The following is a 24,239-nucleotide window of genomic DNA, read 5'->3' as shown; positions in this document are numbered from 1 at the left end:
AATTTCGCTCTGAACATTACCTAAATGACGACTGCAGGTGCAAAGTGTCCCCCCTTCCCCCTCCCGCCGGAGCTTCTGCGCACGCGCACTCGGTGCTCAGCAGAAAGCTAATGGCGCGCATCTAATCCACCCTTTCGGGAGTTTTTCTGTGGTTTAGAGAGATATATAAAAGGAATACAGGAAAGGCATGGAGGTTTGCTACCCTACACAAGGGGAGGGAAGAAGAGTGTAAACGAGAGAGAAAGTAAAAACCATCAGTGCACACATTTTACGACTCAGACAGTGCAGCGTATCACAGGTGGTCGCTCAGTTCTGTTGCCTTCAAGAGCTGCAGCGGGGCTCGTGTGGCTTTTTTCTGCGGTTTACGTTGTCAAGTGGCTTGGTGTCTTTTTTTTTTTTTTTACGTTCGTATGTCCACTGTTTTACGAACGCACAGACGGCGTGCCCGGGTGACAAGGTGGGACTATACGCGAAATGAGTGAGAGAAAAACGTGTTATCGATAAGTATCGCCGATAACGTGCCAATCGGCTTGCGTGTCCGTGCGGTCGCCTTGACGATAAGCAGGTGAACTTGGAACAAAGTCGCCTCCAGTTCGAGAGCGTTATGCGCGGCGGCCATTTTGAACGTCGAAAGGGTCCGTGAGTGCTGCTTGACTCCTTCGGGCCGCCCAAAGTGCGTCATTCGCGGCGTGTTATCACCTTTGCCAGCATGCGCACTTTAGACGCTATCTTTTTTCTTTTGCTCGTTTCTTTCTTTCCTTCCGCTGTTGCGCATGCGCTTGCGTTAATCGCGCCTGTTTCTTTTGTCACCACTTACCGTGTGCGTCATACTTTGGCAGCAGCACCGGCGTGTTGCCGGGAAGACTTTCGCGAGGGGCGGTGCCAGATCAGGCGAGTAGCAGACGATACAAAAGTCCCGGTACGAAGCAGACGACGACGGAGTCGTCCGACATTTTTAAGCGGAGCTTCTGTAATTCGCAGATTTCAACGGCGGCGTTGTCATTTCACGTTGTCACACTTCGTTGTTGCCTGGATATGAACGCATGACCGGCGTCGTCGCTTGTAACTATTTAAGTGTTGCGCTTCTAAGAACGTCGATTGAGGTCCAATTCCGGGCATGGAGGAAGGAAACAGCATTGGGCAATGCGATAGAGGGAGCATGGTGGGGTATGAATCTCTCTACTTAGAGTTATGTGGTCTAGCAGACAGCTAGCCCACACTGTAGCCAATGCTGATGTTATCCGATTAAATATGGTATAGGTTTCACGCAAAATGTACACTTTTTTGTTTTCAAAATTAATTAATGTCGTAGTGGGTACTTCGTCCTCGATAATAGTTTTAAATGATGGATTGTATCTCCTACTTACCCAGAGATTTTTTTGCTTCAAATTCTTGCTTGTTTATTTTCCCATGCTGACTCTTTAAAAACAGCTTTTAAAGCCCAGTTAACTTCCCAAGGAATGTATTAATAGCAGTCTTGAAGGAGCACTTCTTGAATATAAACTTGCTTAGTGTTTTTCTTTGATATACATGTAAGCTGTAGACATGGATTTGAGGAACCCGCATCGCACGAAATAATAATAATAATAATAATAATAATAATAATAATAATAATAATAATAATAATAATAATAATAATAATAATAATCGTCATCCAGCCTGCGTCGTTCTTCGCGCGGAAGCACTCTTGCAATCTCCATCTCGGCAGCCTGAGCTTGTCCTTCGTAGTTACGTAATTTCAATTACAAGTCGGGCCTCGTGCAAAACGACACCGGAAAAGAGCGAATGAAAAATAGAGTGAAAGAGCTCATCTTTTGATGCAATCGTCTTCCAAATGCGCTGCACCGCCTCGGTAATCACAGCGGCAGAATGCATGTCCTGTCGCTGTACCAAGCAGGCTTTCAGGTTGTTCCGCATGTTAGTATGTGTGGTAGACGCGTGGCCACCACTACTGTAATCTCGCGCTGGATCGTGACCGACCTTTCGCTCTTAAATTTCATCTCCCGCGCTGACGAGAGGCTTGTGTGCAAATTTATGTAACGCCATTATCTCCGTCACGTCTCTCTCGACGGTACTTGGCGCGACCAGGAAGCGCGGTGATATGCGGTGCTGCTGTGAGGAAGGCCAAGGTCTTACAGCTTGGATTCCACGCACACACACACACACTCTCTCTCTCTTCTCTTTATTTTCCCTTCCCTACCAAGACTAAGAGTGTGCATTGCGCGCATGCGGTTGCCGCAGCACTGTCGTCGACCAAGTACGAGTTCAGGTTGTCTGAGCGGCGCGCAGTGGTTCTTTGATTTGCTCAGAATAACTTGTGATTGGAATGAGAGAAAGCTGAGCTATAGTTTGAAGGGATTCATGTTAAAAGACGGGGCGTGCAAACACCGACTGACTGTGTTGTGTTCCTGAGTTCCCTCTTGTGTCCGTGTTTGCGCGCCCCGTCTTTTAACGCGAAAGTTTTGATTGGATTCCGAACAAAACGGTAGGAGGTGAAGGGCTTGAAGACATGAGAAATCGTTGAGCAGGTAATAAGGTCGCTGCATTTGAAGGCCTGATGAAGACGAGTCCTCTTGGTCGAAACTGTCGGTGGCTCATTCTCGGTTCAACGATTTCGCAGCACATTGTGTGTGTGTGTGTGTGTGTGTGTGTGTGTGTGTGTGTGTGTGTGTGTGTGTGTGTGTGTGTGTGTGTGTGTGTGTGTGTGTGTGTGTGTGTGTGTGTGTGTTTTGCGCTTAAAAAGGTTCTCGTGAAACACGCACCAACTTTTCGTCATTTCGTTCTGCGCATAGGCCGGTACAGGGTTCTCGATTAGTGCAGTGCGAAGCTTCACCTGTACGCACGCCTATGGTTCTGCGGTAGGTGGGGCTGTAGTCAACGTGCTTACAGTCAAAATGTAGTTATTTAACAGGGCTGAGTTCGAACTGAGAATGTACGTTTGGATGTTTATAGAGTGCGTATTTGTTAAGAAATACATTCGACCGAGTGGTTTAATTGACGACACCCACTTTTTGCATGCAGTGGCGTGCACACAACAGTAGGGAGCGACATTAAATGTGCCACGTGGCAGCAATCTCATTTATTCTTTCCTTTCTTTTTCTCTCTTTTCTTCCTCTCTGCTCTTGCTGTGTCACGTCTTCCCGCCAGGCGAGTCATCTCGACGAGGAACAGGTTTTCATGAACAATTCGCTTCTATGTAGCCAGAGCTTCCTGATTCTCTCATCTAACAACTACGACGTTGTAGATTCCGGTACGCTGCGTCGTTCTCTTGCGTTATTTGTTCTCTTGTCGCACATTTATGCATGGACGTCCGCCAGCAGTATTAGCGGCTGCAGCACCTCCCGGCTCGCTCAAATTGCTTTGCACTCGGAGGAGGAGATGCGCGCCGAGTGCAGCGATATCTTGCCGCCCGCTTGCACCGCGCAATGCATTGTGGGAAAAGAAATAAAAGAAAGAGCACGTGAGGACATCCTTATCATCGTCACTTGCCTTTCTGACTCTCTGTCACTGCGCAAATCTTGACCCTCGCTTCAGTGTAGCGATAATCTCGGGTGGCTCGCCCCACCCGGACATGTATGCACGGATCCGGTTGAAAGGAGTTGCAGCGAGCATCTGTGTAGCTTTGAACTGCGCTAGGAATATGATGATAAGATGCGCTCGATAGATTGCGCGCGTCCTATTTCAGGTGTTTGAAGGGCCGGTCTTGCCTAAGGCGGGAAGCTCGGTGAGCCGGAAGGGTTGCAATAACGTTGATGATGGGCAGCGACGCCATCTTTTACGCCGTGACAGGGAACGCTGACGAACGCTGACGGCGTGACCTGTAGTGTTTCGTCGAGAGAGAGAGAGAGAGAGAGAGAGAGGCTAGTGGAACAGTAGCGTAGCCAGGGGTGTGGTTTGAGGTCCCTCGAAATTTGTACATTTTGTATGTGTTTATACGCATACATACAAACACACGCACGAACCCTCCCCGAGGAAAATTTCTGGCTACGCCCCTGACTTGGACGTCCATAGTTGTCAGACGCGGATGCAGTTTTATTCGAGCGGGAGGGAGGGAGGTCGCGGTCTGATTTTTATGCGGGGATTTAGGGTGACGATGATTGCACGGATGCTTACGATCAGCAATAATAAGCTTCGTCTGGTCCTATAAATAGCGTTCTCACGATAGCGTAAGTGGCGGGAAGGGGCAGGTTGGAAGAAGGACCTCATTAGCTTGTCACACACTGTGCGCTGGTCGGGACGTGCCCCGTTGAGCCGCGCTTTGCATTGTACTGTACAGTTGTTTAAGTGCTCCTAACGGCTAAACGCAGTTGGCAAGCGCAAAAGTTTTCGTGACACCAAATGCTCGAGCGGAAAGGTACCTCACGCGTCACATTCATATCGGTACATTACAAGTAATCGTTGAAAATTCGGACGTTTCCTTTCATATTATTCCCGACTGTGGATATTTGGGTACATATTTAGGGCTTCAGGGAGGCACCTCGTTAATGTACACCATGGTGTTCGGAAAGCCGCGATTGGAGGTGAGGGGTGGGTGTAAGAGAGGAAGGGAGTGCTGGATGGGTGAGAGCCCCTGTGCACATTGTAAACACCGATGGGTGCCCGGCATCGAACCCCGTACCTCACGAATCGGAGTGAACGCTGTGCCACTTCACCGCTGAGTTGCTGTCCGAGGTCCCGTGGCTTACTCTTGGCGCTTTTCCAGTGGCGGCGCCAGAGGGGGGAACGAGGGGAGGGGGGGGCTGCCCCCTTGCTACCCCCCCCCCCTCGTCCTCGCACCCCCAAGAGGAAACATTGTCCAAACATAGCGCGTAAGTTCTCCGCGTCCCTGTCCCCCCACCTCTCCCCAGAAAAAAGAAAATGAAAATCCTGGCGCTGTCCCTGCGCCTCTCACGGCTGGCCCTGCGTAAGTAATGTAGCCGAGCCATGCCCCCCACGAAGGTGTGAAAAAATAGCTCCTTTTTCCTATCTGCCTGAGTCACCCTATGCCAATACCGTTGCATAAGGAACGCTACACACTTCCGTGTGAGCCGTCTGTCCATGCTTGTGGCGTGTCCTCATTTGTTTTTTTTTTTTGTTTTTTTTTTTGTCTTAAAATTTCATCCGCTTACTACGTGGCGTGGCCTCGTCGACGTGTCTCCTGCTGTATAAACCCCTTTTTCTTTTTTCCTCGAGTGTTGTCGTCCGGAGCAGCAGCGGCGGCTGACTCAATTCATTGTTTGGATTGCATCACCCCCTCCACTCTACTGCCCTTGTATATATGCCTGCTGCAAGCGACCGCCGTCACCCATTTTCCTTCTATGTTCTCGATTGCTGCCCCAATGTGAACACGGCCAGGGCTGGGCGGTGATCTTTGTCTTGGGAAAGTCGCCGGTGCTGCCTTTTTCCCTTTTTCTGCGTGTGTGCCGCAGCTGCTGCTGTTCTGAAAAAAAAAAAGGGGGGGGGGGGGGGGGGGGGCTCGCTGGTCTGGGTGCGCGGCCTTCGATAACACCTGTTGGCTGACACGTTCCTCCGCTAAAAGCGTGAATATTGTTTACTGCTGATGACTCACCGGCACGCGCTTTTGCTCGCACGCTAGCTCCGCCACAGCGTGCCGAGGTTGGCAGCTTGGGCGTAGAGAAATGTCTTCGCTTTCTCGGCCGCGGCGTCGATGGCGCGTTGTTGTTCTTGTTTGTTGAGAAGTTAAGCAAAAACTTCACTGTAGGCCATGTCAGAGCCGTTTATACCAAGAGCCCGAATTCGTTGATCAAGTAATAATAATAAAGGAAAAGCAGTGGCATTAGCAACAGCACTGGTAGTGGCGGTACCAGTGGGATGTAGTAGTAGTAGTAGTAGTAGTAGTAGTAGTAGTAGTAGTAGCAGTAGTAGTAGTAGTCCCGTTGTCACGCCCCCTGTAAGGTCTCGCGAGAGCCCTTTCGAAGTTGTGGTTTTCCATCCACGCTCTACTGCGGTCACGACTTCACTTGAACAGGGTGCTGCTGATAAGCACGAAGTCGCGGGTTCGATTCCTTTGGCGCGGTAGGCCGGGTTGCAGTGAGTACGAAATGCAAAGAAAACAAAAGAAAGCATAAAGCAGGAAGATGGGCTGCGGCAGTTTGCAATGGTTTTACAGTTCGACAGCACTGCAAAATACGTCAGACTATGAATCAACGCTCGTGTGGTTGGACGTAGCCCGTTACTGCATTTAGCTGGGCTAGTTGGTGCTTGACCAATCCATAATGCTAGCGAGCACCCACTACAGACTACACGCAACGACACAGGACAACCGCTAGTGTCCTTTTGTGTAATGTGTAGTGAGTGTTCGCTAGTATTAATGATTCATCTAGATGTAGTCGCACGTTAAATGGACAACGCCCTGCAGTCAACGGCCATTCAGAACAGGTTATTGCCTCGGTGTTTACGCTGAAATAAAGACGGCATATGGAAAACGAAAGTAATTGAAAAGAAGTCGGAGCGCACGCAGCCGCAACTTGCTAAGCCGCCGGTTGGGTTTAGTGGTTGTGGCGTCGCTATGGTTACTACTAAAGTACGAGGCCGCGAGTTCGATTCCCGCCGTCGGCATCCGCGTCTTCACAGCGCCAATAGGGTTGCCCTGGGACGCGAAACGACGCGATTTAACTTTTTCACGTTGCGTCGGGCGCCTTCGATGTCCCTGCACGGCGCAAAATTAACTTTCCGTATGCGCGGCATCGCTCGTCGGCGCTGAAGAATTCATTCGCAGAATGGTAAATCGCGAGCTCCTTCGTGCGTTAACGTTATGCAGGACGGACGGAAGCGTGCAGTCCAGTGTGCTCTCCAGGGTGCAGTCGCTAAACCCAAGATGCTTACACTCAGCTCGACATAGCGCGCATGTGTCCGTGCACTTTGCGCAAGCTTTGTTCATTATTTACGGGGCGCAGTTATATGGACCGCCGAAAACTTCTGGGCGTACTATCTTTTATGCGTCGCATGGCGTCCGCGTAATATGATTCAATAGTGATGGCGCGTAAACGATAATGAATTTCTGAGAATAGGGTTTCGAAATAGGGGGTAGGTTGTTTGGTTGGTTGGTTGGTTTATGAAGTTTAACGTCCCAAAGCGACTCGGTTATGAGGGACGCCGTAGTGGAAGGCTCCGGATAATTTCGACCACCTGTGGTTGTTTAACGTGCACGCACAGTGTACGGACGGGCCTCTACGATTTCGCCTTCATGGAAATGCGACCGCCGTGGCCGGGATCGAAACCGAGTCATTCGGGTCACTAGCCGAGCACCATAACTACTAGACTACCGCGGCAGACGAAGTTTTAAAATTATGTGAAATTTCTGAAAAACTGACGTCTACGGGGGTGGAGAGGTAGCGCTAATGTGACTCGGAGGGGGGAGGGGGGGCAAATGCTGGTGTGCCTTTTTATTTTTCCTTATAGTGTGAGGGGAGGGGGGAGGGGGGCGCCGGTGTGGCTTCTGATGCCGACGCCCATGTTGCCTGTGCGTGTGTGTCAACACAAATCTATCTGGCAAAGTTATCTCGCCTTCAGCAGCCGGTGTTTTTTGCGAGGTCGTCGTCGTGGGTGTAGTCGCTGTGGCGCTTGTGTGACGCCGTGGCTGCAGCAACCCGTACTCCGGAAGCCGCCGGGCCCGGTTGTGCGGATGCGACGCGTGCACGTATTCCGGCGGCGGCCACGAGGCGGCTTCGTCGGTCGGACCACGAGGCCGTGATTCCTCGTCCGTCGCGCGTGTCATCGCGACAGCAGCAGCAGCCCACCGCTGTTGTTTTCCGGAATCTCTGCTTCCCGGCGTTTTATTATCCGTATCCGCATTACTCCTTGCTTGCTTTATGTCTGCTTTCTTTATTTTTCTTTCTTTCTATTTTCTTGCTTTATCGCGCGAGTTTGACATATGCGTTAGCCACATCGCGCAGGGCGATGCGATGCGATTCTGGCGCGCTGCGGCGGTCATCGACCTCGCGAATATTTAATTGACCGCTCACTTTTATACCCCCGGAAAGACGGCTTCCTTACGGAAGCGCCTGATGTCGCCGGATCGAGTCCCGGCCGCGGCGGCCTAATTTCGGTGGAGGCAAAATGCTAGAGTCCCGTGTGCTTAGATTTAGGCGCACGTTAAAGAAACCCAGGTGGTCGTAATTTCCGGAGCCCTCCACTGCGGTGTCCCTCATAATCATATCGTGGTTTTGGTACGTAAGAACCCAACATTTATCAAAATATTATTATTATTATTATTATTACGGAAGTGCCTGTGTTTTGCCATCTACGTGTAGTGGGTAGGGAGGGGCGTAGCCGGGATTCTATTTGGAAGGAGGAGGGGGGTGGGGGTGGTACCCCTCACGTAGTACGCATGTGTGCGTATGTTGCATGTATACACACATCACCTGTACGAAATGGCTCTGAACTCGAGGACGCGGGTTCTATCCCCGTTAACGGCGACCGCATTTCGAGGGACGGCGAAATGCAGGAAAACATGCGTGTAGTAACTCACCTTTAAGTGCAAGAACCCCAGGTGGTCAAAAATAAGTCCGGAGTCCCCCGGTATAGCGTGTCTCATAATCGTATCGTGGTTTCGGTGTGTAAAACCTTAAAAGCTTGAGAACATCGTGGAGGATTTTATAATTTGATTTTATGACCCCCCCCCCCCTCCCGCCTCCACCCTCTTTCCAAACTTCACCATAAGTACGGCGCTACGCCTGTGAGTGGGAACTTAAGGGGGACAGTATGGAGTGGTGCCTGAGAGCTTTGGCTGTTAAAAAGACGTGTGCAAGAACTCATGCTTGCGTTGCGTCTGGGAGGCTGCGAGTTGGGAACACCTAGTCGTACAAGAATTCAGGAAAGTTCGAGGACAATGTTTTCGTGCTGAGTTATGTCTAGCTCGGCAAGTACTAACCCTTTTACGTAACGTGTGTTCTTATAAGATTTTTTGAGCACGGAATGGCACCGAAGAGCGTGCGTTACATTTCATTTTATTTACCTTTCGATGGAAATGTAACTCGTTTCTTTTAAATTGAACGTCACGAGTGACGTAGTTTGTAAGGTTATGATTTTCTATCTGCGATAATGCCTAAAACAACGGCGCATTACTCACGTAGTTAAAAGAAGCTCGCAGCTGGTCTTTTCGAAAGGTCATTCGGTAATTATCGTTGTTCATGTAGGTCAAACAGCGAGAGAGAAAAGCGTTTACATATATGTTGCGGTCGTCTGCTTTCCTTGCCTACACTATGTCGCCATTGTTTACAAACGAGTGAAACGATGCAGGTCGTCTGCATACACGTAGGAACAGACGTCAGTAAAGCGTCAGTTGCTACGCGCAGAAACATGCGCGGTTTCGCAGACGACACATCTAGTAATGTCACGGTAGGACAAAACCTCACATTTGACTCCTTCTCTTTGTCATTGTCTGCGTACGCACGTTACGAACGTGGGCGGGAGTCTCTTTCGGAGAGTCTATTTCTTATATGTATTTACGCTGAGAATGGTTGCACCCTTAGGGGCGTCTTTCTGTCGCACAACAATAATCCTCATTGTCCCAAAAGATGTTACTGCTTTCTGGGTGACAGGAATACGCCGCGAAGGCTGCAACCGTTTTTGGGGTGTAGCAAGAGTACACGAGTACACCTCAAAGGGTGCTACTGTTTTTAGAGTGGCAGGCCCAAAGGGTGCAACTGATTTTAGTGACAGGAATATACCCCCAAGGGTGCAACTGTCTTTAGAGCGTGGCAGGAACACAGCCCGAAGGGTGCAATTGCTTTGAGTGTTGTTGGAATATACCCCGAAGAGGGCAACTCTTTTTGAGGAATATGCCCCAAAGAGTGCTACTGTCTTTAAAATGTGACAGGATTACACCCCAAAGGGTCCAGCTGGTTTTGGATTGTGACACGAATGTGTCCCAAATGGCGCAACTCTTTTAAAAAATTGTTAGGAATGCATCCCTAAGGGTGCAAATGATTTTAGAATGTGACAGGAATGTACGCCAGAGAGTACAGCTGCTTTTAGAGTGTGGCAGGAATACAACCCAAAGGGTGCTAGTGTTCTTGGAGTCTGACAAGAATACACCGTGTGATCTCAAAGAGCTCCCTTTGGGAGCAAGAACAGAAACTAGGAGTACCGACGCACGAGGAAATGTATCACATTACGTCCTTGACGAGCCACGTCGCGCCAAGCATACAGTACATATACCTTTCTTCCAGGTCCGTTTTTGTTGCGTCGTCGCCTCATGAGCTTAGCCAGTGACTGCCTCGTTCGTCGCAGCACGAGTGTCAACAGCTTGTCCGTGTATAGCAAGTTAAGCGATTAGCTAAAATTGCCTGGACGCTCTCCGCAATCGTCGTGTGCACGCTGTCGTGTTGTATCTTTCTTCCCGCAGCGTTGTTTCACATAGCTGCGGCGGCCTTATTTGCATATCTTGGTGCGCGCGCGTTCCTTTCCTTTTTCTGCGTGCGAAACAATAATCGCTTTCGCGCGGAGGTGTTTTCCCCGTGAGTGGCGCTCTCGCTCGCAGCAGGTGTGTCCTTGCGTGGTCCCGAGTGTTTTACTGGCCTAGCTTACCGCCCGCGTCGCTAGCGCGAATGAACGGCGGCAGCTTTTTAAAGGCCCTTCGCGAGCGAAATGACCTTCGAGGGCTTGCTTGCTTGCTTTTGTGGTGTGAGTGTTGCGAGTGTGCGTGTTTGTGCTGGCGGGGCCACCACCACCACTATATACCATGAGGTACATCGTCTTGAAAAGAACACTCAACAACTGTTTTCCTCAGGGACATGTCCTGCGTGCAGCAGCGGCCTTCCAGTTTAGTGGCTTTGGAACGCATGCGCACTGACCGCATGTTGCCCCCACCTGCCTGCGGGAATTGATGTCGTATGTTCGAGGCAATATGTAATTACTACTGGCCTACCCGCTTAAAGATCTCTGAAAGATCCCCACCCGCTCGACTGTAGCGCTGTCACTGGTGGCAAGGCGAAGCAGCCGTATAGATAGCCTGCAGGCCCAATTCCTATTGTCATGTTATGTTGCCTGTTTATTACTACTGCTCTCTACATCCCCCCACAACGTGTGGCTGTATGCACCATCAGATAGAGGAAAGTTCACATGTTAACTTTCCCGTTTTACTGTTCCTTGTCGTATACCACTGCAGTGGTATGACGACAACGCACAGTGAAATACGAGACTATATACTCGCTATTTTACTGGAACATACTCACTATTGGCAGTATGTTCGTGGGCCCGGAACCTGTTACGTATAGTTTCGCTCGAAATTCCCTGTAGATGGTATATACTGTGGCGCTGGTGTCTATGGGAGCTGCGAGTCTGGCGGTTGCGCTAGCGTAAAGGTTATCTGGGCAGTATATACGTTAAACTTTGTGGTTGTTCCTACAGACACGGCCTTGCGACATCGCAAAACTGATCGTTCTCGACGGAATATATTGCGTAACGAACGCAGCGACCCACAACGACTACACGCATACACTTATTGCATCGCGTGTGTTGGGCGAAGCTTATGATTAACCGGACAATTTAGAAAGGTAATGCGTGTAACTCCGCAACAATGGGCTGAATTGAAAAGCACAGATCTATAGCCAAATCCACGTAGGCGAACGATTGCAGAGCCATGCAAGGTGTATTTTCTCCATTAGTGTGTGCGTGTATGTGCGTGTTTCGGAAACCGTACATGGAACTAACAAGAACGACGCGTTGTTAGGGACGAGTTCGATTTGTCGACCCGAAGGCCCTCTGCGCATACGCCGACGCTGCTCATTGGCTGGAATCAATGCCCGCGTAGGGGCAGTCCTCAGCACGTCCGGTGTACGACAGATCGAAAAAGAGACCTTCGATTTTTTCCCGTACATCTAAAAGGACGCGAGTCCTTTCGAGGAATCTTCGGACCCATAGGAGCGTATATCGAGGAGTGCGCTGTTTTCTGTTGCTTAGCTCGAGGGTTGCGCCGAAGTCCGCTTACATTGGCCGGCATTGGGTTACTTATTCGAGTGCCATTCCCAGAAAGGTACGCGCTGTACGTTTTTTTCCCCCCTTGGTGGCTGAATCTTGACGTCTCTCGCATACCCTTAAAAAAAAAACCCGAACTGGAAATGAGTTGTGAATGCAGTTTGGTATTCCGTAACTATGCGGTTAACAGGAAGCGCTTGGGACAAATACTGACGCGAAAGGGCACTGCGCCTAATATTGTTATTTCTTTTACTGGGATGTGCAGACTTGCCCTACTTGTCCTTGTTTTTTCACGGACAAGTAAGGCAAGTCAGGCAAAAAAGAAAAAAGATGTTGCGCTTCGATCCCTTAGCACTGTACATGATCGCAACTGCGCCTATCACTGTGTTGAATAGACTGTCGTTTTTATACAGCGCTGTTACGCTTGCATCTGGAACTACGTAGCACTTCTAGCCTCCAATCCGTGTGCTACTGCTGGCAGGCAAGGTGTCGCGAATCTCGATCAAAGGCAGCACAGGCTGTCGTCCCTCTCACCTCTTTCGAGACCTTAATTCATCTCCCCCCTCTCGCTCTTTCTGCGTCCATGACTCCTTTTTCAATAACGGAGGAAAACGCACGGCCCGCCTCGGGGCGACAAGTAACGCTCCGGAGCAGCGCGGCCGTCTCCGCTTCGCGATTTCGCTTCGCAAGTGTAAACGACACGTGTCTCTACAACGTGCAGGAGGTGTGTGTGTGTGTGTTTGTGTGCGGCGGTTTGATTAATAAGCCCCGCGGCTGCCGCTACTGCTTCACTCGCGCGCCAAGTCCTCGCAGGCCACGTCTAGCATCAGGCTGCAGCGCCTTCGCACTTCCGTGGCGGCGTCGTGCGCCCTTGAGATGGGGTGACCGCGTTTTAGCGTGACGCCCCCCTCCGTCTTTTCCGCCGTTGGCGGCGTTGCAACGGTAGCGGGGAGCGTTTGATGCCGCCATTTGATAGCCGACATCCGAGGTAGCGGTAGAGCGGCCGTGTAAGTCATTGGCTCGTGCCGGTAGCGTTATATATATTTTTTTCGTTTTTCTTGATTCTTTCTTTAATTAGAGGTCAGCTACCTCAAAGGCGCAGCCAATTAATTACAATAAAAAGGGGGAATCGGTATATGATACAAGCTTGTGGATACTTAAAATAGGAGCGCGTAACTTAAACGAGGACTTCGGAAGACAAGGACAAGCGCATCTCGCCCAATCAGCCATTTTAACAAGCTTGTGGAACGATAACACTAACACTAAGCACTAGCGTAGCGGGGGGGGGGGGGGGGTCTCCTCGAAAATATTCAATTTTGCATGCATGTGTGCACATTTACGCGCACTCATACAAACACACGCGCGGACATATATAAAGAATAGACCCCCCTACCCCCACCCCCGAAAAAAATATCTGGCTACGCCCCTGATAGCAAAATTAGGGGTGGCGCTGTCGTATGCACTTCGATGCCACGGACAGCACAAAGAGGCGCGACAAAATACAGAGACCGTTCTTAGCACTAGTGTTAAGTGAAGTTTCTCGAACGCTATCGCGTAAGCTCCCTCAGTTTCAGTATCCGCGGAGCTTCGTGATCCCCAAACTTCAACTGCAATATTGTTATATGCGTTAATTGGGAAGGTGACGTCACATTCTCTTCGTACGTTAGTATCTCGCTGTCCCACCCACGCTTTGTTTAACAATTTCCTGATGCTCGTACCGTATAGGTGAAGTAGCGCACTTTGACCAGTACAAAAGGTCGTGTCTTTCTCGTCCCATTTGTCCTCGCCAAAGTGCGCTACTTCACCTATGCGATATGATGACCAATCACCTACTCGCCCAGCTTTCTACCTTATTGAATTTCTTGAGAACCCGCGCCCGACGAAGTTGAGTCCTTGTGACTGTGTGCGCATATCACTCATCGAGCGGCCGCCACCATATGCGCTCCCCGTTTAATAGGAGGTCTGTTTGAGGTTCTTTTCTTTTCTTTTTTTTTCATTTTCTGGCAAAGTTCGTCGTCTGGAGCCCCGTTCGTTGAACGCGCATCTGGCACTGACGGCGCGGCGTCGTACGACAGACACTGCTGTGGTCATCAAAAACACGAGACCGCATGGCGCATGGACGTCAAAGCGTCGTTGTATGCCCTGGCAAACAACCGCAGCGTGGCCATCACTGTCGTCTGGAGTTAGTCTGGAGGCCTGTTTTCTGTGCCTGGAGTGCACACACGCACGCACACACACCAGTAGCGTAGCCAGAATTTTTTTTCGTGGAGGCGGGGGGGGGGGGGGGGGGCGCAATGTACAACAATACTTGGGTGCATAGATTTGGCAGTCGCAGTGTCCGCAGTACGAAAAATGAAGTAACGCGAAAGGGAACTGTTTTCGCGACGTGTGGCGCGGCGGCCATCGCACTGCAGCGTGCATACATAAAACGACTACGAAATTTAACGAACGGCGGATTTTCAAGACAACCCAGAGCTTTTGTTTCATGATAAAATACGGACACAAGAGAGAAGTCGGGACAACACAAACGCCGAGACTTCACTCTTGCGTCCGTGTTTGCCCGTCTACCGTATTTTATCACGCACCCCTACCAACTAGCTGAGCTTTCTGTCATTCTAAGCTTTTATTTCATGGCGCCACTCATCGGCTGTCATTAGCAGCTTCGGATCGCGATGGGCCATCGTTTCGAACGCGACTGATTTGGGACTTCGCACGTTCCGAACGGGCGGCTGTCGGCAATTTTCGGACACGTTCCGCGTCTGGCACGACTTATCAGAACTGTCCGTCCCCCTGATCTCATCTCCATGTCACCCACTGCCTGCAACTCGTCATTGCTACGTCAGGGAACCTAGAGCGCAAGGGAAGACGATAGACGAGGAAGATAGCGCACAAGCGGCCGGTGTTCGTGCCCAATAACGAAAGCCGGCTGTTGTATTCCGAAGAAAGGCTCGTCCCTTTGTCACTCTGGTGTTCTTTTCACGTTGGCTGAAAGCTAGAATGCAAGGAAGTGATGATTGACGGGCCGGATTGCGCAACACAAGCGCGCGATGGCCATGAACAGCTCATGTAATGAGAACCTGCTTCAGTATTCCATGGAAAAGAAGGTTCGCCCATTGTCACGTCCTAGTACTTCCGCAGAGGAGCCCGTCTGGATTTCTCTTCGCGCTAGCCTCCCCGACACTTCGCAGAGATCACATTACACCCGCCTGCCGTATGTTGCTGCCGAGCACGCCGTGGTGTTCGTAACACTGAGATTGAACACGCGTCGCCAATCGTGCTGCGTCGACGTCGTCCGGTCGTCTGCAGCGACGGCAGGCCGTCGCTGGCGTGGGGGGGGAGGGGACCTTGGGCTTCGCCAACCACGCCTGTGCCTCATCGACCAAGGACGCGCCAGCGGGTGCCGCCATGCACGAGTCGTCGCCCGGCAACCTTTCGTAAACAGCCAGCGCCGTCGCCTACCCGTCCCTCCTTTTTCACCGAAGGGTGGAGTCCCCGATCGAATCCCCAACTCCCCTACATCGCCTGCGCAGAACAGGCGGGTGCTGCCGCCTCGTAATCGCTGCGCGTGCCCAGCGCGCGAATCTGCCGTGCCCAACGACACAACACGCAATGTGGCCGTAATTGCCCTCGGCACTACCGCTACACCGTGCAATTTTGCTCTCATTACGGTAGGCGACATAAGGAAAGCCAGAACAGTAAAATTATACCCGTATTGTGTTTAGGATAGCGTGCAGGGCAGCCGTGTACACATGTACTGCACGCTGATTCATTATTAACAGGGTGCAGATGTGCTGACACACAGACGCTGACGTTCAATTGATGGTGTATATCTGTAACCGCGCCCCCCTTTGTGGCATGAGCGAGGAGTCCTGTAATTGTTATTTTGAGCAGCATGGTGCCGGACGGATAGTAAACAGAAGCGTGCAGACAGGTTTCATGCTGGTACTGCTGCAGCAACATGAAATGTGTCGTCATCGATCATATTTGTTTGTAAGGTTCTTCAGTCTCTTTGTGCACGTTGTGTTCAATTGGTTTGCAATGCGTGATGCAACGTCAGATTGACAGTGCTTCAAATATGGCATTACATATTGCGAACCCTTTCGCATTAACTGTATGTGATAATAGGTGCACCTTATGCGCTTTTGTTCGCCTTTCCATTCGTCGTTTCTGTGATGGAGGATACATCAACTTTATGAAGAACAAAATCAGTTGATGGATAACGAATCAAGAATCATGGGCATTGGGGTTTTGACATCTCTGGCTACTTCACTTGTGCTTCTCCATTCCGATGCTGCTGCACTCAGTTCCACAGCCCTGATCAGCAGTGGTTCATATATGTGCATCCCATGTAAAATTGTGGTGCAGAATGTAGAGCACCTAGTGGCTAGCACGATGTAGGACTTAGAAATCCAAGCCAGGCAGGGGTTCACAGCAAGGAGACTTGGAAGTGTCAACTGTGGCTGAGCTACATCAGTCTTGTCTTTCAGTGTGCTGTTGAAACACTGGCTCCCACCTAAGGCTCACTTTGTTCAGCCGCCGTTGACATAAGTATTTGGCCATCCATTACCATCGCTGCCACAGTGTGTGAAGGACACATGCTTCTCTAAGCCTGTATCCTCAAGGGATGTGCTCATCATTAGCGCTGAAGATTGTCCATCGTCAATGACTCTGATAGAAACCTATGGCCAGAGCAGCCATTGTGGTCTTCCGTCTTTTTGTTGCTGCTGCTGCTGCTGTTGTTGTTGTTGGGAGACACGTTACAGTTTGTCACTCATCCATGTTATGACACCCATAATTTGTCTAAGTGCCATTGTGAGAGAAGTGTGCAAATTGTTACTATTAAGAGAATTTACTTGCAGTCTTGAATTGTTAGGAGATGTACTTCAAGGGGATGCATGGCTTTTTCGGTGATTTTGTGTCAATACTTGGTAGGTGTCACTCGTGCGCACAAGACACAGTGCACCCTTCAGGAATCGCAGAAGTCTGTCGTTAAAGAGAGACCTGCCATTGAGCCCATTCTGCTCTTTTCAAGCTATCGAAGAAGCGTCACAAATAATTTTTTTCCAAAGGGGCAACGCAGGTACACATGTGTGCTTACGAGAATTTCAGTGCATGGGCACAGGTATAAGAAGACAATTCTACCATCTTTACTCCAGGTTTGGTGATGAACGAGGTTATTACTATGATCGTACGGGGGACCGAGACCCGTACGTGCGGCGAACAACGGGCTATCACGACGAGGACAGCTACCAAAGCAGGGGCCGGTCGAGAGATCGGTACGCACGCTCGGCGGCCTCCAATGCCTCTGCCTACCAGGATGGGACAGACAGGTGCCAGGCCTCCTCCATCTTACCTGGGCAGTACGGGTGAGTGCTAGGAGACCTTCATTCTTGCACTGCGGGTGCATAACGAGGACGTTGCATGTGGAATAGCTTAAGTAAGATGCTGCATAGACAGGTACACATTTTACACGGGGGTGATTTAAAGTTCGGTACGATGTGGGAAATGAAAAAAGGCATGAGTGTGCGCTGGGACGCTAGTCGGTGTTCACAGCCTCTAAGTAGAAGCTAGACTAGGTAGGACCCACTTACAGCAAGAAAGGTGTTACAAACAAAGGAGTTCTTGTAATGATAGGGCTTGGAACGGAATTGGATTGTTTTTGTCATCATGCAAATTTCTGTAGTAATAAAAGGCGGCAGCCACCGAGGTGGTAGCTTGCCTCATAAGCCTTCTATTTTCTCCTGCCAGGAGTGGAAGCCATTTCCGTACTCATGGCGTATCAGCGCGGCAGCCGGCACCACTGCCACAGTCGAGCCACTTCGACCCCCCAGGCGGCTACGGCTTGAGTCCGGCGGCCGAACCCTACTCTGACGACAAGGACAGCGGTTCGCCATCGGCGGCACGTAGTGGGCTGGTATCACGGAGAGGCTCGGCGGTCAGTTCGACGGTCACCTCTCCTCCACAGCAGCCGCAGCTGCAGTCACAGTCACAGACGCAGCAGCGGTGTCACAACAAGCACGTCTCAAGGTCCGAGTCACGGTCGCGCTCCAGCTCTCGAAGTTCAAGCGGCAGCCGCCTAGGATCATCATCTTCAAAGATTCGCTCCAGTTCTAGCGACAGTAGTCGCTCTCTCTCACCTAGCAAGTCACCCACGTAAGTTGGCGGGACTTGTGCAGTGTCACAACTTTGCGTTCTTTAGTTTGTGTGTTTCCTCCCACAAGTGCTTGCCAGTAGGACTCATCTTTTGTGTTCGAATATATATCTCTCTCTCCTTTCTTTGTGGCTTCGTTTCAGACACCATTCAAGCAGCATCAAGACGTCACGCAGCGAGCGGCCAGCGAGCGCTGTGACGGCAGCACCATCATCGAGTTCATTCTTGCAGTCAACCATCTCCACACCAAACAGTAGTAGCACCAACGCCAACAATGGGAGCAGTAGCAGCATCAACTGCTTGCAAAACAACAACAACAACTCCCTCGACGGGAGCAGTATGGGCGACAGGGAGGACAAGCGGCCACTCGGCATCTGTGTTCGGAACCTACCGGTCAGGTCCACTGGTCAGTTTCCATTTCCTGGTCATTTCTCGTGCTTTTCGTCATGCTTACTAGACCACGCATCGAGTTTTGCAAGGAATGTCATTTTATGCCATGTTAGCTAATTACACTTATGTAGTAAACCTAAAAAGGCCACTCTTATCAGGTAAGCAGCAGAGATGTGAAACTGAAAGTGGTGGTGAGGTCCTAATGGTTTGAGGTTGAAAAAGATGCCTCCTTTTGCAACTCGTACAGGGAGAGAAATATAGAAGAGGGCACAAAGGAGTGGCCACCTTCTGAAGGTTCTGAGTTTTCGAACTTTTTCTATAATCGGCAGCCCAAGGTGGACCTCTAACACAAATATCCTAGTGGACTTAAAGGGGTACTGACACGAACATTTTCAGTTGTCGTTTTTTTGCGTCAAATGAAAGGTCAAGCCCTCAAGAGCCTAGAAAAGGAATTGCTAAGCGTGAGTGCGCCCTGAAAAAGTAACTACAGTGTGTTTTTAAAAGCTTGTTTCGGTTCCTACTGTACCCTGACGTCACAACACGGTATGAGCGTTTCGTCACGTGCTCGCACAATATATAGTGACATTTTCACGGCCGCTCCACACCGTGGCTCTGTTGGTGACGCACAAGCGGCCATTTTGGAAGTTTTGATGATGCACAAGCGGCCATCTTGGAAGTTTTGGTATCAACGTCATCACAACTAGACAGACTGCTGCGTGAAGTCGCCAGAATTTGTACTGTAACCTGACGTCAAGCTAGTGTCGATGTCAGTAGGTGCTCCATGGAAAAATTGGCTTTAATATCTAATTAAAATATCATCAGCATTTGCTGAGCCTCACACTTGCTCAGAGCTGTCTCGGCATACAGGAGATTTGTATGGCAGAGTAAACTTGCCTTCGAAAAAAGGTGTCAGTACCCCTTTAAGCTGATGATGTTGAGACGGTGAAGCAGTGTCTGCCCCCTTAAATTACAAACTTGACCAAGGCAGACAGTGTCTTTCTGTCGGCACATGCATTCGTGACGGGGCGCAATTTTCTCACAGTTTTGTCATTTACATTTCAGACACAAGCTTAAAAGACGGCCTCTTCCATGAGTACAAGAAGCACGGCAAGGTCACCGTCGTCAAGGTCATTGGGCAGGGTACCGAGCGGTACGCTGTGGTCTGCTTCAAAAAGTGAGCATCGTTTCTGGATCACCTTCGTCAGCGGCCGAGTGTGTGCGCGCATTGAGCTGTGGAGCAGTGTGCATGCATAGCTAGGTTCAGTACTGAAAGAAATTGAAATCTAATACAGTCTTAAGGTGTGCTTAAACAATAGCGGCTCGAGACGTAGGAACCACTCAAATTGAAACATGTAAGAGAAAAATCTCGGTGTAGCTTGATCATTGTCATGAGATTACCCACCTTCATTATGGTCGTGGCACTATATCGGCAAGCTTTATTCCCGAGTTTTCTTTGTTTGATGAGGTCACGTCTCATTGCAGTCTCTTTAACCATTGTTATTGGTGTTTTTCTCAAGGGCTTAGTGCCTTGTAGCATTGCCCGTTTGATCTTATATTAAGGTGTAGTACTATAGAACATTGAGCCACAGTATAACTTGAAGGAATAGTTAGGCTGCACCCCATAGCGAATTAAGAAAAGTTGGTGGTGTCCGTTCATGCTTACTAATAGTACTAAGGTAACTGAAGTATGCAAGAGTGCTCAACCGGGTTGAGCACTCTTGCATACACACATGCGCGAGGTGCTTTGTGTGGGTTGAACCCACACAAAGCACCTCGCGCGTGTGTGATGCACAAGAACGCGGCGGCACACGTAACATACTAAACATCACAATGTCAGCTTCATGTAACGCGGTGATCACGCTTGGGTAGTTGCTAGAACTAACGTTTCGATTCTCTCGCCAGGCCCGAGGACGTGGAGAAGGCGCTGGAGGTGTCCAAGGACAAGCTCTTCTTTGGCTGCAAGATCGAGGTGACATCGCATGAGGGCCTAGACGGTGAGGACAACGAGTTCAGGCCGCTCGAAGCAGAGTTGGACGAATACCATCCAAAAGCAACGCGGACTCTCTTCATTGGCAACCTCGAGAAGGACATCACCACCACAGAGCTGAGGAAACACTTCGACCAATTCGGTGATATTATTGTGAGTGCTGGTGCCAAAGAGCTGATGCTCAAGGCCGTTTCTTTATGGGGTGCTGCATGCCGAATGAAAGAACGGGCATTTAGATTAATCGACAGGTCATTTTCCATCTGAAGAAAAAGATAGGTTTGGCTGTATTACTAAGTTAAAGTGGCAAGTTGGGCAAGTTTGTATGGATTTGTGATATATTAAACAAGGCTGATGACGAGGGATTGGTTGAAAGGGAAGAAGGACAGGCGGATCTCTTAGATTGCGATATCTCAGAGGGAAATAGCATATTTTGATGGCACATCTGCATGATGAGAGCAAAGTAACCATATGTAGTGTGTATCACATTCTTCTCCTTTTCTTTTTCTGTTTCTTGTGCCACTGAATATGTTTTCCGATCGTATGTGATTAAAATTAGTTGAGAGTCAGCGCCTGTCCTGGTCTGTTTTCTACCAAACCCTTGTCACTTGCGCTGTGTAACATCACGAATCTGTGTTACTAAATTATGTTCCTGCAAAAGAAGACCCTCTTACAATCAAAGGAGGCATGGCAAGTCATGAAAATAATTGTTGATTTAGTAGTATTCCACACTATTTCATCTAATGTTCATCCTCTTATCGTGAACTTCACGAAAACAGTTTTGAAATAATGCTTCGTCACTTTATGCCTACATAGTGTATCTTTAAGTTCACTGGAAATATTCGGTAATGTTGTTGTTTACCCCTTGTTCTTTCTTCCAAGCCTGTGAAATGAAGTAGGCTTGTGGTGTACAGTACTCACAGACTGAAGCGTAACATCACTTTTTTATGTAGAACAACTGCTATAAGCTCTTGATAACCGCGTTGTGTTGCTGCCAGTCTGGCCGCTAAAGATAAAGTTGGCGCTGATGTAAGTGCACGAGTCAAAATTACACCGACATGACACAAACTGCGCCCGCTGGAAACGAAAATACGAGCATTACTTAGCCCCAAATTTTCACGTTTCAATCCGTGAGCACTGTACAGGATCTTCGTGTGTGAGCTTCTAAAGCTGGCGTTGCAACGCACAACCATTGCAGGAAATCGACATCAAGAAGCAGGGCTCGGCGTCGTCGTACGCCTTCATCCAGTACGCGGACATAGCGAGCGTGGTGAAGGCCATGCGCAAGCTAGACGGCGAGAACCTGGGCGCCAACCGCATCAAGCTGGGCTTTGGCAAGAGCATGCCCACCATGTGCGTCTGGCTAGACGGGGTCACCGAAATGGTCTCGGACAAGTTCCTGAGCCGCACCTTTGGCCGCTACGGGCCCGTGTCCTTTGCGGTGGTCGACCGAGAGCGCGGCCACGCCCTCGTCTACTTTGACAGCCTGGAGTGTGCGCAGCACGCCGTGGCCGAGATGCGCGGCAGGGTCCTGGGCGGCAAGAAGCTGCAGGTGCGTCTCCTACATACTGTGCCTATGTTCCAGGATGGCAATCCTAAGGTCGGTCCCGTCATACCAATCGCCGGCTATGATCACATTTTCGCGTTTTCGTGAACATCAGCATAAAGCGTGCTAGTCTGCACCGTAACGAGCTAGCTTGCGCAGAGACGACCGATAAGTTGTCTTTGCCAAGTTCTGGGCCGGTATTTCGTAGATTTGCATTTTTCTCGATTCTACGCCGGTCTTGTCCTCTACCGCTTGTGACTGGCTGATCTCGTTGATAATGTTGGCAGTCACTTGCTCTGACTACTACTCGCCATGGTGGTCTATTGATTATGGTGCTCAACTGCTGACTCGATGGTGCAGAATCGAGTCATGGCCACGGCGGCCACATTTCGATGGAGGTGAAACACTGGAGGCCCGTGTGCTTTAGATTTAGGTACATGTTAAAAACCCCAGTTGGTCAAAATTTCCAGAGCCTTCCACTACAGCGTCTCTCATAATCATATCGTGGTTTTGGGACATAAAACCTCACCTTGTTATCGTTATCAGAACACTGCCCCCGCATTACTACAAAATACCAGCCCAGATTTCGCGTGCTTCGCTGCAGAAGAAGCTACTCTCAGTCGGCGTTCAACAGTTTGCTTGCATGGATGGAAATTGTTCTTGAAATGTGTCACCCTTCGAAATGTCTCCGAGTTTTGACAAATCTCCACTCTCGCTTTCTTTTTTCCCCCTGTTCCGCAGGTTGATTTTGCTAGTCGTGAGTGTCAGAATGCTTTCTTCGACAAGATTGAAATGTCTGGTCAAGTTCTCCAGAATGACCGGGTCTGGGAAGGAAGGAGGGAACGTCGGCAGGAGTTTGACGTGATACGAGACGAGAGGTTTACAAGGTTGGTAATCATATCCCTACACCCTTTGTTTTTGTCTTCTGAGTAGCAACACAAAGGAAGGATTGCAAAAAAAAAAAAGAAATGTTGGCTCAAGCACCAATTACTAGATTGCTCTTCTAATGTAGCGAATACTAAGATATTTATTCTGTTTCACGGTTCTTTTTTTTCTTTCCTTCTTTCTAGAGAGATGTAAATTGATAAAGGTAGCAAGTGCAGAAACAAAAGCTGGCTGTCTGCCGCTCTGTCATAGATGGGACTAAAGGGCGGCTGCAATAAAATTTTTGACCACATACAGAAGCCCCATTCTAGATGGCATAAATATAGAGGGGCCTCCACGCAAAATTTTACGACTGAAAAACAAGTGGAAGTGTTAAAGAAAGCTGGCAGAAATAACTTTTTGGTACCAAAACTGTAAAAAAAAATCCCACCTTGACCGCTTGCCAGAAGTTACAGTTGACGAGGAAGCGTCCTTGACGCTTACACCAGAGTCTGGAGGTTTACACCACCGAAGCAGAAAGAAATTGCTACCACGTAGATATAAACATCTAAACACATAAACAGCTGTGCTCAAATATAGATGGCTTGCACATGATGTCATGGAGGCAGCTTCTGAAGGGAACTGGGACTCCACGATGGCGGCTTTGATGACAAACAATTTGCGTCTATGTGAAAAAGACGCGGCAGGAACGTCGCTGTGCGTGAATAATGAAATAACCCGCGTGTGATGTTTCGATAACCTGAATGTGACATCGGAAACATCACGGTCCCACATGCTGGTGCTCCAACCCGGCGCTTTCAGTGACATCAGTGCAAGCCATCTATTGCATTACAGAGTATCATAATCGTTGATGAAATCTTCTTGTCCTCATAGTTAGACATTGACCAACTTGTCCGTGGATTGTCCATGAACTCCCTACCACTATATTTTTTGCAGGGACGGCCGGGGTGTAGCCTTTGATGGCCGTGGCTACGGTCGCTACGAAGCCCAGCAGCGCCCGGCTGGGCGGGGTCCCAGCCGCGGCCTGCAACGAGGAGGCACCTACAACAGTCGAGGTCGAGGCCAACCATTCGGGCTGCGTTATGATGGCACCGTCTACCAAGAGGAGTTGTGCGATCGGAGACACCGGTGAGCACAATTACGTTGCGCAAAGTGCATGCATGCTGCTAAAGGTGATGGGAAACTTCTCCTCTGTATCTAACACGACAAGCATGTATTGAAAGGTTTTTGCAGAACAGGCTTTGACAAAATAATTATCGTGGCTTCTGTGCCTGTCTATAGTGCAAGGGGCTAAAGAAGTAACGCGATTCGAAGAACGCTGCATTTTCTCACAAGAAACTCCTTCAGAGTTTTCAGGCTGCGTG

At 49.6% G+C, this 24,239-nt stretch overlaps 1 protein-coding gene across 1 annotated transcript in view; it reads left to right on the top strand.

The window, feature by feature from the left end:
- The window catches only part of LOC119389816 (msx2-interacting protein), a 199,463-nt gene that overhangs the window by 156,336 nt on the left and 18,888 nt on the right, over window positions 1-24,239 (top strand). The window contains exons 3-10 of the mRNA XM_037657210.2: window positions 17,076-17,285; window positions 17,668-18,072; window positions 18,214-18,476; window positions 19,523-19,634; window positions 20,363-20,600; window positions 21,643-22,044; window positions 22,732-22,877; window positions 23,812-24,003. Coding sequence (XP_037513138.1) covers window positions 17,076-17,285; window positions 17,668-18,072; window positions 18,214-18,476; window positions 19,523-19,634; window positions 20,363-20,600; window positions 21,643-22,044; window positions 22,732-22,877; window positions 23,812-24,003 — 1,968 coding nt within the window. The remainder of the gene's footprint in view (window positions 1-17,075; window positions 17,286-17,667; window positions 18,073-18,213; window positions 18,477-19,522; window positions 19,635-20,362; window positions 20,601-21,642; window positions 22,045-22,731; window positions 22,878-23,811; window positions 24,004-24,239) is intronic.

Source organism: Rhipicephalus sanguineus, chromosome 4, assembly GCF_013339695.2.
Source record: "Rhipicephalus sanguineus isolate Rsan-2018 chromosome 4, BIME_Rsan_1.4, whole genome shotgun sequence".
Lineage (NCBI taxonomy): Eukaryota > Metazoa > Arthropoda > Arachnida > Ixodida > Ixodidae > Rhipicephalus > Rhipicephalus sanguineus.
Note: the sequence above shows the minus strand (reverse complement) of the source record. Positions and strands in the feature narration are given on the sequence as shown.